This window comes from Neopelma chrysocephalum, unplaced genomic scaffold (assembly GCF_003984885.1).
Source record: "Neopelma chrysocephalum unplaced genomic scaffold, ASM398488v2 Primary Assembly neopelma1_24, whole genome shotgun sequence".
Lineage (NCBI taxonomy): Eukaryota > Metazoa > Chordata > Aves > Passeriformes > Pipridae > Neopelma > Neopelma chrysocephalum.
In genome coordinates, this window is record NW_020897693.1 from 50632348 (window position 1) to 50650557 (window position 18210).

The 18210-nt window shown below is 41.1% G+C and overlaps 1 protein-coding gene across 5 annotated transcripts in view; it reads left to right on the top strand.

The window, feature by feature from the left end:
* The window catches only part of ESR2 (estrogen receptor 2), a 42496-nt gene extending 24515 nt beyond the window's left edge, over window positions 1–17981 (top strand). For all 5 annotated transcript variants that reach the window (XM_027674165.1, XM_027674161.1, XM_027674163.1 and 2 more), the window contains 5 exons: window positions 2952–3251; window positions 8771–8909; window positions 11407–11540; window positions 13309–13483; window positions 15502–17981. In XM_027674165.1, coding sequence (XP_027529966.1) covers window positions 2952–3251; window positions 8771–8909; window positions 11407–11540; window positions 13309–13483; window positions 15502–15691 — 938 coding nt within the window. In that variant the 3' untranslated portion in view covers window positions 15692–17981. The remainder of the gene's footprint in view (window positions 1–2951; window positions 3252–8770; window positions 8910–11406; window positions 11541–13308; window positions 13484–15501) is intronic.
* The last annotated feature ends 229 nt before the right edge of the window (window positions 17982–18210 follow it).

Sequence of the window (18210 nt, forward strand, 5' to 3'; positions counted from 1 at the left end):
TACACCCATCCAGGGATGAATTGGTCCCAGCCGTTCTAACCAGGACAATTATCTTTCCTTAACTGCTGTTCAGCTGCTCTGGCAACTTCTAGGTAGTTGTTATTGGGCTAAGCACTTTGTTCTACCATTATTTTTTCCAATATCCTGTCTGCATTCACCCCATTTCATTGTACCCATATCCCTTTCAAGGATGCAAAATCATCCTTGCTCCAAATGGTGCAGACTTTAAGCTGGACTTCCAGCTGAAAAATACTTCCAGTTCCAAATTTCTTGTTCCACTTGCGTACCTCCATACCTGAGGGTCTGTTCATTGGACCAACTTTCCCTACTTGTCTTCTCCAGTCTTGGATTTCTGGGTAAAGTGTGTTCTCCAATACTGAGAACTTCTTTAATGGTCATCCTGTTTTCTTTTACATCTGACACAGTTTACTGAACAAGCAGCAAATGACAGTGATAGCCATGTGAAGTTGAAAGGTCCACATCCCAAAAGTTCTGGCGCACTCTGTTGGTCCTTGTCCAGTATTTTCAGTGCCTTTATGTTGTACCTGAGTGGCCTTAGCATCTCACCTCTCTCACAGATTGACTCAAATGCTGTTTGACAGCTGTTGAAGACATGACAGGACTATGACCTGAAAAACCATCTCATCTGAGGAACCTCCACCACTGAGGGTCTGTATTCATCCAACATTTTATTTAGCAAGACAAAGCCTTGTCAACAATACCTGAAATTAAATTTTTTGTGTCCCCATTGCCCTTATTTTTAATTTGGCTTATGTTTGGACCTCTTTGCTAACTGAAACCCAGGACCAGAACTGCATTGCCTGGTTGGACAAGTCATGGTCTATATAACTCTGATGGATAGGGATGAAGAATGATAGGAATTACTGAAACCAGTAGCTTGACAAGGGAAGCTGCCACACTGCCATGTCCCCAGGTCCAGTATAAACTCTCAGTGAGAATTGTTATTAGGCAAATGAACACACAATACCTGCATCCACAGCCAACCATGCAGACCACAACAGAGAGAAAACACAGCAGTCATGTGAACCCAAGCAGTGAAAAATATGTGTATTTAAACATTATGGATCCTTCCAGTAGGTGGGTTTAGACACTCAGTCTGTCAAACAGTTGGCCTATGGATCCCCATCTCTCCCCAGCTGATGGCTGTGGGTCTGCAGCCTCACCCCAGTTGCTGATACTCAGCCCTTCTTCCCCAAAAGCAGTCACAGAAACACAAGGGTATGGCTTTAGACAGTCATTCAATGTTATCCAGTAGCTGGTCCGTGGATCCTCTGTTCTTCCAGGTATCTCGTGCACAACCTGTCTTGTGTGCACACACACACACACACACACACACACAGAGGTCTCTGGCAGCTGATCCAAAGGTATCACCCTACCAGTAGCTGCCACCCAGACCTGCTTGACTTTCTAGTAGGTTTTCTTGGAATGCCTGGTCCCTCCAGGTGAACTGAAAAACCTTTTGTTTTGACTCACATGCCGTGTGTCACGGCCAGACCACAGGCTGATCATTCTCCTTTGACAGACCTGAGTAACCTGAGCAGTGTGCTTGTTGTGTCTGCTTAGGTTCTTGGGGCTCTTCCATTTTCATTGTTCCTTTGCTTCTTTTTCTTCATGCATTTTAAGAAAACTTTAATCACATACCCTAATGAAGAAGAACCGGAGTCCGTGGCCAGGGCAAGAAGTCTTTAGGCTACACACCAGAAAGACATAAATAATAATAGCAATGTCAAGATAGTAGCAGAAAGGATGTTCTGTCAAATTCGTTGTGGGACTGAATCCCTATGATACAACTTATTATGCTTTGAGACTCCATGGTCTCTATGTATGTAATAATAAATAGATTTGTTAGCACAGGCATTTTCATACCTATGAAAACTGAACCCGTGAGAATCATGTGTCAGTAAAACTGTTGATGACCAGCATAAAAAATTAACTTCTAAAAGATTTAGAGAACAATTTAGCTGTGATATTAGAATCGTTAAGTGTTGGAGGATTCCAGTATAAGGATCCCTTCAGTAACATCATATTTTTAAATATCCTGATTTTTAATATGGTACAATCTTGCACATCAGTTACTGCCAATGTTTAGTTGTAAATGAGGGAACATGATCCTTGTTAAAGAATAGCTGAAGGGATGAATGATTTCAGATAGCTGAATATTTTAGCAAATCCCCATATGATGTGTTTGGAGAAGTTTTTAGACTCTTTCCTTGGCAGCTATGCAAGAACAGGTAACAGTTATGCCACCAATAACACTGACAGGAAATTGGAGAATGTTTGGTGCTGTCAAAATGAACCATAAATAAATACAGGAATTTAAAGGACAGCTCTTTGCAACAGAAATAATGTTCTGTAGGCAGAACTCCAAATAGGGTGTTTGCTCCTCATTGTAGATATCTGAATTCCCTTTGGAGAAACTCCTGCTGGCTTAATGGGACATCGGGAGAAAATGGGTTGCAACTTATAAGTCTCTGGCTGAACACCCAGCTAACATGGAGGCCCAGATGTGCTTCTTCCTGGGGTATTTAATCTGTAACATGGCCCAGACTTACGAAAGTTTTTTATTCCCCCATTTTACATCTAAAACAGAATTTATGATCAGCTATCTTTATTTGCCTTTAAAGACCTGATTTATATCTTTTTGATGTCAACGGGAGTTTTCCATCAGACTTTTAAAGCGAGTTAACTGAAGTTCAAAAATAAATCTTTTTAAACCTTATTTCTGTTAAGCAGAATTAAACAAAAACCCTCAGCTGCAGTCAGTGGGAATAAAGTTAAATCAATGCTGAATGTCCTGAAAACTTGATGTTCAACATTAGAACATCCAGTATTAAAGGGTTTTCCCCCTTCTCCGCAAATATTTGGATTTACATAACGCGACCTGCTAGAAAAATCCTCCAGTGCAATCATGTGCCTCTCTCTTGTGTCAGGCTCCAGAAGGGAACGCTGTGGATACCGGATCCTGCGCAGCCATCGGAATTCCGAGGATCGGGTACATTGCATGGGCAAAGCCAAGAAGTACAACGAGGCGGCGACGCGGGTGAAGGAGATCCTGCTCAGCACGGTCAGCCCGGAGCAGTTCGTTCTGACACTGCTGGAAGCGGAGCCTCCCAACGTGCTGGTGAGCCGACCCAGCAAACCCTTCACGGAGGCCTCCATGATGATGTCCCTGACAAAACTGGCAGACAAAGAGCTGGTTCACATGATTGGTTGGGCCAAAAAAATTCCTGGTAAGAGTTTCAGTCTTGTTCTTGTTTGGTTTAGTCAGTGCTTTTACCATCAGTACGTCGCTCTCTACTCTGAAGTAACAGCGCAGTAAGTGTGTGGTACAAAAGTCAATCTTTTTATCCTTTAAACTAATGCACAATTTATGGCTCTCAGTAATTGACCCAGATGTCTTTTGATTTAGACAACAACCTAGCCCTTATTTTTCTATTTGTTGTTAGTCACATAATAGCTCATTTTGCTAATAAGCATAGCTGGTGTTGTATGTAATTTCTACCTCATTAGCTATAAAATACCTGACAAAGCTGATTTAGAAGGTTCATTTAACACCAAATTCTTTCCTTGAATCCTGATAGAGAGTTCCTAATACAGCTGATGAAAACTGAAATGTGTCCAAGTTCTGGGTGTTTGCAATCACTTCATTTGACAGAGTTGCTGCACAAAAGCATCAGTGGAGCACAGTGTTGATCTCGGAATTATCGTGTGCACTCCTTCAAAACAAAAATCAATAAGATGCTTTTGGTTGTTGGCAACACAAAGAACATGCACTGAAGTACAACAATATGTGTTAGTTCCTGGAATGTCTTGAATGTGTACACGTTGACAGTCCACCATTTATCTTACAAACCAGAAGTGGTGAGCATTTTTAGTTCCTTCTCCCTGAAGTACCCATGATTAAAAGAGTAGGAATAAAGAATAAAAGCCAGAATAAAAGCAGCCATCACGCAGAGATGATTGTTGGTTAAGCTGTGCAGAAAAACTTGGTGGCTGGCATAGACTAAACCACAGCCTGTGGCCCTTTAATGAGACCTAAGGTGACCAGATAATAACAGTGAGCTGAAAACATCGAATAATTGGTGGACATGTAGCAGTATGGGGCTTGATCCTGAGCTTCAGACAGAGTGCTCTGCTGGGAGTGATCCCTACAACTCTGTTTACCTTGCATGGCTAATGTATTCCACAGTGTGACATATTCCTGACCCCATGACCATCAGGACTGAGGAGCCAGCATGCCATGACTCCTCTCTTGGATTTTATGCTGGAGGTGCTTGGAGTGTGCTTGTGTGAGCTCTGCTCTGGTCATTGTGTGCACTGCAAAGAGCTGCTGCTGCTTGAGTACACACTTGGGAAAACATGACAGTAATCCTTCCCTCTAGAAGCAGAGTGTGTACACAGTACAAGAAACACACTTGGAGTAGAATATTTCATATACTCCCTAAATTAAGATTTTAGAGTAAGGGAAGCGTATCCTATTTCAGGTCAAGGTGGAGTGGCTGGTGGTGCAACCAGATCCAGCTGCTGGAGCAGATTAGTGTCCAGGCTCAGCCACTGTGTTGGAGGGCCCAGGTGTGATGGTTTTAGGGTGTGCAAATCCCAGGTCAGCTGCTGAGCTGCTGGGGAGGAGATGTTTGCACCACACGAGCATCTCAAGCCAGGCTGGACATTTGCAAGGTGAAAGCGTTTTTGCTGTTAGTGTGGGATGTTTTAAACCCGAATCCTTTGTCCTTATTTTTACTGGTTTAAGAAACTCTGAAAATTACTGTGAAGTAAGTAATCGTGAGGGGTTAAATGGTTTCTATTCTTATAGTTTCTTGTCTGATCACAAAAACTTGATTAAAAGGTACCATTTCAATGGACTCCACATAGTTATGTTTATCTGGTAGGAAGTGAATTGTGAAGGAAAACCAGTCTTAGAAAATGACCTCATTTTAAGCAATATTTCAATGAGAAAAACCCCAACCTTTTCCAATTTTTGATTGTTAATAATTTCTATCTTTGACCTCTGGTACCTCTTTCAAAAAAAAAACCAAAACCCACAAGCCCAAAACCTCAGACAGTTGAGATTGTTTTATTATTTTTTAAAAAATCAGTTTCCAAACCAACCCTAATATTGACATCAATCACTTTAGTTTATTTTCAACGTATGTCAGAAATAATACCTTTTTCTTGACAGTAAGATAACTGCATGAAGAAAATACACTGAAACAATCAAACCCCTTCAAAACAGTTCCTGGGAATGCTGACACTTTATCATGTCTGTTTGTTTGTTTTTTCTGATCACTCATGTTATACTGAACAGAAATAAACAGCATTTTAGAATAATGCCAAAAATAGATGTAATGTTTAATATACACCTAATTATAAGTAATATTGCCATGTTATGTGGCAGCTGGAGCATTTATTTCAATATGGGTTTATTTTATTTTTTTTTTAAAAAGCTGTGATGACTAAATTTTGGAACATGGTATTTCATTTGTCAAAAACTCTTACCTGATGCCAATCCATGCCTGGTTCCTGGAGGTAAAATCTTAGAAAAAAAGACAGACTTCTCGAGTAAAGGCCCAGTGAGCAGTAATTTTACTTTCTGAAAAGCTGAATATTTTCTTTTGCCTACCTGGGTTAGAAGCCCATTTTCATCTCTAAGTTATTACTGGATATTATTTTGACACTTACTGAAAGTGAAAGAAAATATTTTTATTTTTCCTTGTAGATGCTTATATTAATGGTAACATTTTGCCTAAATAGGAGAAATACATATTTGTATTTTGTGGTTTTTTCATCTTTAATATTTAGTGATAGTCTTTTGTTAGGAATTTTACTCTGTGGCCGTATTTTTGTCTGTACTTTCAGCCTAATAGATTGTATTTTTGTTGTTTCTCAGTAAAATAGAAGCTGACTTTTGGATTTTTTTCCTTCTGAATTCCAAGTATTTTAATTCTCAGTTGTCAGGCAGCAGAACATAGCTTCTATAATTGCCTTTTGCTTTGTTGACCTAGTCTGAAAGAGTTCAACATGGTTCATCGCTGAACCTGTATCGTAAATCAATAAGATGTTGTCACAACATTGAAATTTGGATTCATTATGCAACTTAGTGTGTTGTTGACCAGAGCAGTGTGCCTTTTTCTAGTCATTACACATCCAGCACAAGTTTTTTTCTCAGCTATCTTGGCAATTTATAATTAAATGAAAAGGCATGCAGCACACAATTTAAAGGATATGTACTACAGCTGTAGAAAAATTAGTAGTTTTATGTAGTCTGCAGGAAATGAGATTTCTGACACTGCAGTGGAAGTAGTGCTGTCCTCAATCTTTAGAGCATGAAGTTGTTAGGAAAAGGAAGTCCTTCTAAGAGCTGTGCTTAATGGTCGTAAATCCTACTGCTGCTGCTGATAATGTGAGTTTAGCAGATGACATCCATGATAAATCTGGATCTTTAAGTACCTGTAGATTGATCACTGGGACTTGGTCTTACACCTCACTCCACTGAGAGAGTTTTTAACCCTGATAACTTGTTGTTTATGCCAGAGAAATCAGTACACACTGGTGTAAATGTTTATTTAAATAAACTCTGAAATGTCTTTCCGCTGTTGTTTCCCAGGAAACTGCCACTGTCAGTTTATACTATTCACACTTCCGTGGTTATCTTTCCAAAAACACTTTTAAATGATGAGTGTGTGTGGCAGCTAATCTGTTGTTGTCTGTGCATTCTGTAGTAAATTCAGTGACGGGGAAGACAGGACGGGAAGGTATCACTCACAGGCTCCTGTTTACCCTTCTCATAAAATCAGAAGCAAGGCTGTACCAATATCAAAAGGCAGAAGTTTAGTGATGATAAGAGAGAGTGAGCATTACCCAGTTAATGTCAGCCTGAGGATCTCAATGACTGTCTTCCAGCGCAGTAGTTTAATAAGATCAAAATACAAGGAGCACTTGTATAAATTACTGACAGCAGATTCTTTGGCAGCGCGAAAGTCCTGTGTGTATTTTAAGACCTCAGATGACTGGGAAGAATTACAGGAAACCTGTCTCCCATGGCCAGGCTGTAAGGATTCCTCACCATGCAGAGCTGTAGATGCCAACTTGTCCGAAAATGGAGCACCTTTGCTAAGGGACCGAGATAAAGGAGCTCAACTTTGAAAACTGTGGCTTGATCTTGGTTTTGACCTCTGAGTGGCACTTCATCATACATCATATCTGTGTTTTACTCCTTGACTGAGCAGTCTGCTTTCCCACTTGTGTTTTGATAATCCACACTTCTGCTCTTTTGGTTTGCACTGCGTAAATTTTATTCCTTTTTTTTTTTTTTTTTCGTTTCTAGGCATTATCTTTTCCCCCAGTTATTTTTTGCAGGGAAAGGGAAGGCAATGACTGTCTCTCCCTTCTGGCTGTGCTATTTAGGGCCTTGCTATAAGTTCTGGAGAGAAATAAATCATAGGATCAGAATCATAGAATCATAGAATGGTTTGAGTTGGAAGGGACCTTAAAGAGTGTCTCGTCCCCATAGGCAAGGGCACCTTCCACTAGAGCAAGTAGAGCAAGTTGCTTAAAGACCCATCCAACCTGGCCTTGAACACGTCCAGGGATGGGACATCCACAACTTCTCTGGGCAACCTGTGCCAGGGCCTCACCACCCTCAAAGTCAAGAATTTCTTTCTAGCATCTCTCCTCTTTTAGTTTAAAACCATTTCCCTCTTGTCTTATCATTTATCTGCCTGTTTAAAAAAATCACTCTCCCTCTTTTTTATAACCTCCTTATAAATTTTAAAAGGCCACAATGAAGTCTTCCCAGAGCCTTCTCTTTCTCCCAGGAGAGAGCAATCCCAGTTCTCTCAACCTGTCTCCATAGCAGAGGTGCTCCAGCCCTTGGATCCTCTTTGTGCCTTTCTTTGGATCTGCTTTAACAGATCCACATCCTTCTTGTGCTGGGGACCCCAGAGCTGGACACAGCACTCCAGGTGGAGGCTCACCACAGCAGAGTAGAGGGGCACAATCCACCCCCCTGAATTGCTGGCCACGCTGATTTTGGTGCAGCCCAGGATGCAGATCAGGTTTATGCACAGTGGTATTAATTCTGTTCTTGCTTCTGGAATTCCATGGATGGAGGCAATGAGCACACTACTGCCTCCACTGACTATACTTGCCCTTTTTTTTTTTCTGGTTTATTGAAATTTTGGGAAAGGACAGAGCAGAAAATGGATGGTATCGACACATTTCATTTACAATGGGGATGAAAACACAGAGCCACCAAGGTGTGGGTTCTTTCACAGTTATCCAACAAACCCAGGAACATGCCTGCCATGAGATAAAAAAACACCCTGCAAGCAACAACCTTATGTGTTCTGGTGAAAGAACAGATTATTTTCCTAGGAGTTTTCTGCAGCACAATGCAGCAACCTCTGACAAGTGTGAGTTTCCCAAGTGATTCCCTGGTGCCTCTCAGAAGGCCAAGGTGGCCAAGCATAAAGCAGGTCCTCTGCAGTCACTCGAGTTTCACCAGCTCCACGGGAGTAAATGCACTAGAAAACCACTCTGCTTTATTCCAAACATTTTGTGGAAGACTTTACAGTAACAAATATTTTTATCCCTCTTTGAAATGGCAGGATGGCACCTCAGGTGTCAGTGCTCCCTTGTTTGCCTTTCTTCAAAACCTGTGGTTCTTTCTGTTTCTCTTGTGCTCATTCTTCTTTATCAAAACAGAGAAAGAAACAAGTTGATTTATTTTATGCTGTTTTCATCACTTTAGGCTTCATTGATCTCAGCCTCTATGACCAAGTGAGACTCTTGGAGAGCTGCTGGATGGAAGTTCTAATGATTGGTTTGATGTGGAGATCAATTGACCATCCCGGGAAGCTGATTTTTGCACCAGACCTTGTATTAGACAGGTAAAGGAAATAAATTTCTTGAGAACACTTCATATTAGCATGTTTGGAGGTGGGGTGAATGGTAAGAGGAAGAGGATTAAGTCTAGGAGATGCTTTTAACATTTTATCTAACACTATAATTTACTGGTATTCACAACAATAATATCCTGAGGTTCCAAGTCTGTATGGGGGTTTAAGGAATGCTAAACATAAACAGTATTGTTGAACCTGTAAGTTCCTGAATTCATGTGGTGTGACAGTGTGAAGTTTCTCTGTTTCTCACATCTATTGCTGGTTTTGTTTCTTTTGTTCTGTGTCTCTAGATGCTAAAACTATAGATATATATCTGCCCATTTGTCCCTACGTCCCTCATTAAAAAGTAGATATAGTGTCAGGCAATATTTGAATTATTTTAGGTAGATTTCCTGCCTGTTTTCCTTCCTCCCATTACTGCAGGCTTCATAGCTATCTAAATAATGAACATTGCAGCACTAGCCCAAAAGGGATTTAAAACTCCTAGATTGCTGTTGAATACTGAGAATATTTTTTCAAGGTAAAGAAGGGTGTTTTCAAGTTTAAAGATTATTTCTCCACAGCATCATGTACCAAGAGGGTTGATTATGGATTAGTAAGGATGTTTTTCTACAGAACTTTAGAAGAATTTGACCTGAGCTTCACACTGGTAGAAAGTCAGGGAAACAATCTACTCTCTTGGATTGTCTTAAAATGTCTCTTAGCCCTTTCAATCCAGGGAAATTAGGATTTGCACCAGTTCTGTGGCTTGCAATTAGCAATTATCATCACAGACACAGAAGGGAAAATGGGCTAATAAGAGAAATAAATTTAATTTATAAAATAAATTATAATTTACTTGTATAAAATTCAGTGCAAGGGCAAGCTGCATTGTTCAGTGCAATGATAAGAAATTGATGAAAATGTATGATAAATGTAATTTCTCAGAAGCTAATATGTGCTGAACAGGGTGATCTTATTTGATGCATTCCTTCATTTCCTCAAGACATGGCAGAGTGGGAGCTTACAAGCATCTGGATGTGCTGTAATTTTATTTAAGACGTCCTTATATAAAACTGGTCTGTAACTTGATTTTTTTTTACCTTAGCTGAACTTAGAATCCCAGAATGGTTTGGGTTGGAAGGGACCTTAAAGATGATCCCACTCCAACCCCACTGCCATGGGCAGGGACACCTTCCACTATCCCAGGTTGCTCCAAGCCCCATCCAGCCTGGCCTTGAACACTTCCAGGGATGGGGCATCCACAGCTTCCCTGGACAACCTGTGCCAGTGCCTCACCACCCTCACAGTAAAGAATTTCTTCCTAATATCTAATCTAAACCCACTCCCTGTCAGTGTGAACCCATTACCCCTTGTCCTTGCACTACGTGCCCTTGTCCAAAGTCCCTCTCCAGCTCCCCTGGAGCCCCTTTAGGCACTGGAAGGGCTCCTTCAGATACATATCCTACACAATCTTTGCAGACAAGTACTTCTCTGATGCTTGTGTCCTTGTTTGGAATCTGGCAACTGTCTGTACTTCTCCAAAGCTTAAAATTCTCCTTTGCTGTAAGAAACACAGGAAACTGGGTGGTATTCAGGCAGAAACAGTAAGTTTCTTTAATACTCCTGCACTGCTGTGCTTAAATGCCTCATCTTAAAAGTATTACAGACTAAAAGATCTCCTGTTACAAATAGTATAAGAAGCCTCCTTCTGGATATTGCATTGTAGAGCTTAATTGCTTTTTAAGTGAAAAGAAAAATAACCAAAAACTGGAATAGTAGCTTCGGTGGTTTGAAATGTGCTGCTGCTTAATTTTAAACCTATTAGAATGGCTTAGGTTTGTATGGGTGTTTTTTTTTCAAGTCAAAAAATGGGACCAATTCTAGTATCCAAAACGGAGAAAGTTGTATTTGTAAACACTTGCAAAAGTAAAAAACCCTCAAACTACAAAACCACCAAAACTCAAAAAATCTGTTTATATTTCAATAACTTCAAAGAAAAAGGTACTAGGGGATGGGGACAAGGGGTTGTTTCATTCTTTAAAAATGTATTATTATTCCAAGACAGTTATTTGAGGTTGGGGTTTTTTTTTCACCAAGTCCTGAGGCCTCTGTCAGGTAAAATCATGATGTTATTGTTTGTGGTAACTCCTTGTGAAACAAATCTGTAAAATGACTCAAGGTGGTACTGTGCCCTTCACTGCAGGGTTTCAAACTGATTATCCAGATTTATACTGGCTGAGAGGTTAAAGCCTCTTACAGAAATATGATCATACTTATGGTCAATCCTGCTTGCACTTTAGAGAGAAAATCAGTTTCTTATAAGTGCTGACCTTTTATATCAGTCTAATTTTCAATTTAGATTTCATGACAGAACGTTTTAAATTCTCCCAAAGATGAGATAGATGGGCCTTTTGCAGCCTCTTTTGTGCCTTGAATTTTATCTGTCTGAGTCAGAGTACCTTAATTCTACTTTTTCAGTAACATTTTGTATGTGTTTCCATAGGGATGAGGGGAAATGCGTAGAAGGAATTCTGGAGATCTTTGATATGCTCCTGGCCATGACCTCAAGGTTCCGAGAGCTGAAACTGCAGCACAAGGAGTATCTGTGTGTCAAGGCAATGATCCTCCTCAATTCCAGTGAGTATGGGGTTGGGTCTAACACTTACCAAACAGTACTTTTTATTTTCAGGGTGTCTGGGAAATCAGCCTCAAAAACACAGAAATATCAAGTGAGATAAAACTGTTGAAAGAGAATAATAGAGAAGGACTTCCCTCTGATAGATTGTCAAGATTGTTTGATTGCTTGAGAAACTTCCAGGCTGTATCATTTGCTGGATTTAGGGTCTATGTCCTGTTGTAAGAACTGCCTGAAAGACCCAAAGTGTGAAAGCTTCTCACAAGGTGGGGCCCGTGGCCCAGGCTGTGGGTCTGTCCTTTTCAATGGGAACTTTTGCTCCCATCTTTCTGGATCCTGCTCATGTGTAAAGTTGTTGTACAGCTCTACAAACCTGTCCTTAATTCCTGTTTCTAGTAAAGCTAGTTACTCAACTGAGTCATGATTAATTGGGCTTAAATATTCCTGTTTAACAGTAGTTAACTGGTAGAAATGATTGAAAGTACTCAACAGTTCTTCAAGACAAATTTCAGGACAGTAGCTTTGTTGTGCAAGCTTTTACACAGGGCAAGGAGTAGTGTGTGTTTGCTAGTTTAGGGTAGTCTGCAGTAAAAATGATTTTTGGCCCCAGAACATTTTGTAGTTAATGTTGTCAAAATAATGTAACAACAAAATATCAGCTAAACTATTTACATCTACAGCTTTCAACAAGAAGCTGCTGCATAATTCTTAGTCCAGTACTGAAGGGGAATAGTCCAGCTGCCCACTTATCCCACTTATCTACTTGTTTGGGTGGGAGTGTTGATCTGCTGGAGGGCAGGAAAGCTCTGCAGAGGGGTCCAGACAGGCTGGATTCGTAGTCAGAGACCAGTGGTGTGAGGTGCAACAAGACCAAGTGCTGGGTCCTACACTTTTGCCACAATAAGCCCGTTCAGTGCTACAGGCTGGGGGCAGAGTGGTTGGAAAGCCATGGTGATGATGATGATGAGAGGAAATGGGATTTCATGAGGATGAGAGATTTCAGTGATGATGAGGATGAGAGGAAATGGCCTCAAGCTGCACCAGGGGAGGTTTAGATTGGATATTAGGAACAATTTCTTCACCAAAAGGGTGGTCAGGTATTGGAAGAGGCTGCACAGGGAAGTGGTGAAGTCACCATCTCTGGAGTGATTTAGAAGAGGTGTAGATGTGACACTTGGGGATGTGGTTTAATGGTGGGCTTGGCAGTGCTGGGTTAAAGATTTGACTCAGTGATCTTAGAGGTCTTTTCCAACCTAAATGATTCTGTGATTCCATGGATACCATTATTTCAATAGACAACAAAAGCTGTTCTTTTTTTCCTCAAATACGCACCACAATCAAGCAGCCAAAAACCCAACAAAAAACCCACATGTAATCAGCCATATTTTCTTGAGAGGCTCACTTCTCAAAAAATCTCTCCTTTTACCTCTCCCTGCTCTTCTTTCTTGACAAAATCTTTTGTTCCTAATTTTCAAGCTGTTCTGGAACTCTGTCATTCCATAAATGTCTCTGGAAGGATTTTTTTGTTGTTGTTTGGTTTGGGTTTTTTGTTTTGTTTTGCCCCAGTTCTCTTCTGCTTTATCAATAATGTTATTGTGTGTTTCCAGATCTTCCTGGTGCTGATTTCTTCTCTTCCTTCTCCATATCCTTGTTTGGTTTTGCTGACTTTTAAGACTTTTCACTGCAGACACATCAGAAAAAAAATCCACAGTCATTGACTTTTTTTCCTTCCTTGTGAGCAGCAAATATTTCTTTCTCTTCTCTGGTTAGGCATGTTTCCCTTGTCAGCAGAAGAACCTGAAAGCAACAGGAAGCTGCATCACCTGCTTAACGTGGTCACAGATGCTTTGGTGTGGGTTATTGCGAAAAGTGGGATCCCCTCACAGCAGCAGACAACTCGTCTGGCCAATTTGTTGATGCTCCTCTCTCATGTCAGACACGCAAGGTACGTTTTACAGAGTGTGTGTAACATGTAGGGCATTAGTGTTTGTTTATTGCAGCAAAAAAGGAAGGGCAGAACTCCAGAGCACTCCTAAGGGAATCCTCTTCACCTCTGTCACTGTGAGGCTTTCCTTCCTAGCACAACAAAACAGGCACTATGCTCAAGTGCTTGCTGGCACTCAAAAATGGTGTGATGTTAAAATGCTGTCTTAAGCTTATCACATTCAGTTGTTCATTATGTATCTGCCTGATATAACAATACATAACAATAACAACACAAATTCAGCCTTTCAAAAAAAAAACCAACCCCACCCATAAAAACTCTTCTGTCTAAAATAAAAATCTCCTCCAAAACTGCTCTGCAGTGTGGGCTTTGGTGGAGCAAAGTGGACTTTGGGTGCCATGGTTTTCCCAGACCAAATTTGCTGTCTTTTGTTTGGAGCTATAGCATTTTTGCCAAGTGACTTATGCTACAGCAATGCCAGGCTCTTGCTTTTCCCATGGGAAGCAGCTCCTGTCCTCCCTGCCTCATCCTGGACCTCCTTGAGCTGTTTATCTTTGTTTGTGCTACAACAGACTGAAACACAGGGTCCTACAAAGAGATGCTTTAATTTTCAGGCTGTTTGTAATCTAAAATATTACCCAGAGGCCAGCTATTCACTAAGTTTATAGCTTGATTTTGGACTGTGTGTCCAGGGAAGATGGTCCTGAGACCAGGCTGGAGCACGCAAAGGAGAGCTGGGCATATCTGTAGGGACACTGGAAAAGGGGCAGCCACCTTTGCAACCTCTCTTGCTGGTAGAGCAGGTGGCAGCAGCGGGGACCTGACTGTGCTGAAGGCACCTTTTCACAGTCAGTTTGTGAACTGAGGGTGAGTTTGAGAGCTGGCCTTGCAGAAACTCCAGCACCAGGCAGAGCTGAACCTGCCTCGTCTGTGATGCAGTGCCATCACCTGGATTGCCCTCTGTGGTGTGACTCCATGTCACAGCTTTCCAGGAGGTGTTCAGGCATTCTGTGAATAAATACTGTCAATCTTTGCAAAATTTTTTATGTTTTCTCATTAAACCAAGACTTTTTATGCTGCATCTCCCTCAGCCAAAATCTGGAGGCTACTTGTTGTGTCCTGTCTCCTTTGTGTTCCTTAGTGCAGGTCAGTCAATTAGACTTCATTCTGGAAATAATTGATGCACTAAGTCTTGATTACCAAATGATGTAGGAATCTTGAGAGCTGGGTGTAGGAGAGGGGCTGCAATTTCTCCTTTACCATTAACATATTCTTAAATCTTGAACTGTAGCAGAACCTTGTTTATCTGGAAGCATTGCCCCCCTCCCAGTCCAACCCACTAGGTCAGCTCTGTGCCAGCTGTCTGGTGCTATTTCCATGGGGATAAATTTGGTGATGAGCAAATGCCCTTAGATTTCAACCCCTTGAGTGCATCTGTTGTATAAATATGTGCGACTGCAATGATACTGTTAGTCCAAACCATGATACAGCACTAGGTGTTCAAGTTAACAAGGTATCGTTGTGTGTTGATGAATAACAAAAAGATTACTTTTAAGCTCTGTAGCCATCTGCAAAATCTGACATTGGACATGCAGAGAGTAAACAAAGTGCTTGAAATTAGCCAGGGTAATTCTTCATCCTCAGCCAGGCAGGAGAGGTAGGTAGTCAGTAAATGCACGTAGTAAATTTCCCTTTTATACAAAGATTCAGTGTGTGGCCTCCCACGTTCACAGCATCGAAGAGGTTTTGTCTTTCAATAGGGTGGTACATCTGAATTATTTCCTGAAGTCAGTTTGTGTGGTGTAAAACAAATCTTGTTTCTCCAAATAGTAAAACACTCACTTTTAAAGTATTGGGTTGTTGTTACTGTTGATAGTGGTAAGTGATCTCGGGGATCACAGCAGCTAAATCCTCCTAGCTCCAAATAAAAAAAGGACTCTCTTGAGGCCCTGAGTGTGTTTTTCTTCTCTGCACTGTTGGAACCAGATCTCTGACTTACTTTCTGCTCTCCTGCACAGTAACAAGGGAATGGAGCATCTCCTGAGCATGAAGTGTAAAAACGTGGTCCCAGTGTATGACTTGCTGCTGGAGATGCTGAATGCACACACTTTCCGAGGGCAAAGGAAGTCCCCAGCCACACACCCTGAGTTTGGCTCGTTAGAACAAATGGAGCCTGGAGACAGCCTGCGAAACGGGGCAGCCCAGTAACTGTGTCGAGACCTGGAAATGTGAAGCCTTTTCAAAACTGTGGGAGAAAACAGAACTGCTGTGACGGGGCTGCTGAAGTGTGACCTGGTGTGAGTTCTCGTGTCTTCTGGATTTGCACATCGGTGTCTTGGGCACAGCTGTGGGATGCACACCTCTGTCCATGCTTCTGACATTGTAACAGCTGCACTTCTACAGTGCCTTTTCTGAGACTCTTCAAAAGCACCTTACGAAATCAAACCTCAGAACAGCACTGTGGGACAGGGAATTACTGCCTCTCCTTCTCAGAGGCGGGTGAACTGAGACAGAGTGGTAAAGGGACTGTTCTGAGGTGGCAGAAGAAGCCTGTGCCAGAGCTCGGAGTGAGCACCAAGGTCTCTGTCTCCCACAGCAAGGCTTTTTAAGCACTGACGAGACAATCTCCTCTTTCGGCATGGGATGGTATGAAATGTAGAGCATTATTATTTGGGACAGATCTGTTTACCTGTGTGTGCTGGTCCCTGGGGAATGCCTGCTCTGCAGCTGATCTAAAGTGCCGAGATATGAATAGTGTAAAGGAGTTTATTCTATTCCTAAATATGCAATGGCTGTAACGGCCTTTGTTTGTAGGTTATTTGAAATAGATTCTAGGGCCAGTTCAGAGCCTCTTCAGAAAGTTGAAACTGAGCTTAAGTTTGTATTTTGTGAGCCTGTTCTTTACACTCACAGTATTACCTGTGTATAATTCTTCAGTGCTTTAAACAATGACCAAACCATCTGGATATTTCAGTCAATGCCTACCTTTGAAATGTGTTTTGTCTGTGAGATTAACATGTTGTTTTATATATTTATTAATGATGTTAAATCTGTTCTAATAATTAGGTTCAAGAGGTTGCTCTGTGAATATTAACTGTTTGCATTTGTATATGATCTGCTAATCAGGCCTTGTGAAGTTGGTTAGAAACAAACCATCTTCCCTTCCCTTTTGTGGAATTCTGCTCTGCCCACCCAAAACTTCTTGCAGGGTATGAGGAAGTGGATGGGAATATAAACTGGGACCTCTTTTTGCCTGCTGCCCTGAGGTTTGCTGCTTGCTTGTTTTCCACTCGCATGGCACCTTATGCTGTGGTTTCATAACTCGTATAGGAGCCCTCAAAGAGTGAGGATGGGGATAATGGTCCTAGCACTACTTTGCTTTGCAAGTGTGATGACTTGTTTGAATTTCACTGAAGATGTAGTGGGTTTAAACTCCCTCATTGTGCTGATTTCTGCATGTGTTTAAGCTGCACTGAGCAAAAACATCCAGGTGAAACAGCCTGGCTGACGGCCCCAGTGATCAGCAGGGTGGCATCATTCATTCTGGCAACTGTCACTCTAAAGGGATATGTTTAAATATAACACATGCATGTTCTGGGCATTTCAGGTATGGTGAAATTAAATTAGGATCACACCAAATGTCTATTTTGAGCCAATAAGTCTTTTGGATGAGGACTTTGATTAGTACGTAATAGTATTATTAGTATTGATTAGTATGTATTAGTATTAGACTAGTAAAATATGCCATTTGCATATTTGGAATATTGGTCAAACCTAGTCTTGGTGGTTTTTTAAAGCCAAGGACAATATTTTTTATAGGAGGAGCATAAAGACTTTTCAGTCAGTTACACAGATCGACTGTCTTGTTTTGATCTTGTACTATACAAGATACTGCTGCTGATCCAAATTTTTACTTACTACCTTTTTATTGTTTTTAAGAAACTGTAGTATAGCAGTGCCCTTCTAATGAGTGTAATATCTACTACAAAAAAAAAGGGGGGGAAAAAAGTGAGTAGAGTCTGGAATTCATTGGTACTTTCATTTTGAGGGACATTTTGCTGTGAAACAAACCTGTCTCAGTGTTTCTTGGGCTTGATTGCATTCTGGCCTCAGTGTCTGTTGTATTGTTCTTTCTGTGATTTTTCCTTATCCTGTATAATTTTTTTGTTTAATACAGTTTTTCACAGAAATGTTTGTGATTTGTTTGTTTTGCTTTAAAAGTGCTGAATTAATGTACAATCTTGGAACAAACCTCTTAAAAAGAAAGTGGGAAAGGCTGGGTATAAATCATGAAATTGGCTTCTAAGTGGAAATTTGCTGTGGATTGACTCTGTAAAAGGGCAATGCTGCAGATTTGTGCCCCGTGTCGTTATTCATATATGCTGGTATTAACACAGTGCAAATAGGAAAATGACGTGATTTTAACCTGCTTTTTTGTCATGTTGAACACAATTTTATTAAAAGTTACTACTAGTGTTTTAAAATGGTCCAAAGTCAATAGCTGTCGAGTCTGGATTCATGTAGCTGTGTTCAAATTCAGGTAAGGGAAGGTGCCCAAAGGTCTCAAACAGCACGGGGAGGTGTGTGACAGAATGGCTGAACAAGGGTGCTTGTGTCTCTTGAGAGAGATGGTGGGTTTATCACAGGTCTGTATCCCCCAGACCCTCTCAGGTACTGCATTCCTGGTGTGGAGCATCTCTGTGTCCCTGCCAGGCCTGAGCAGAGCA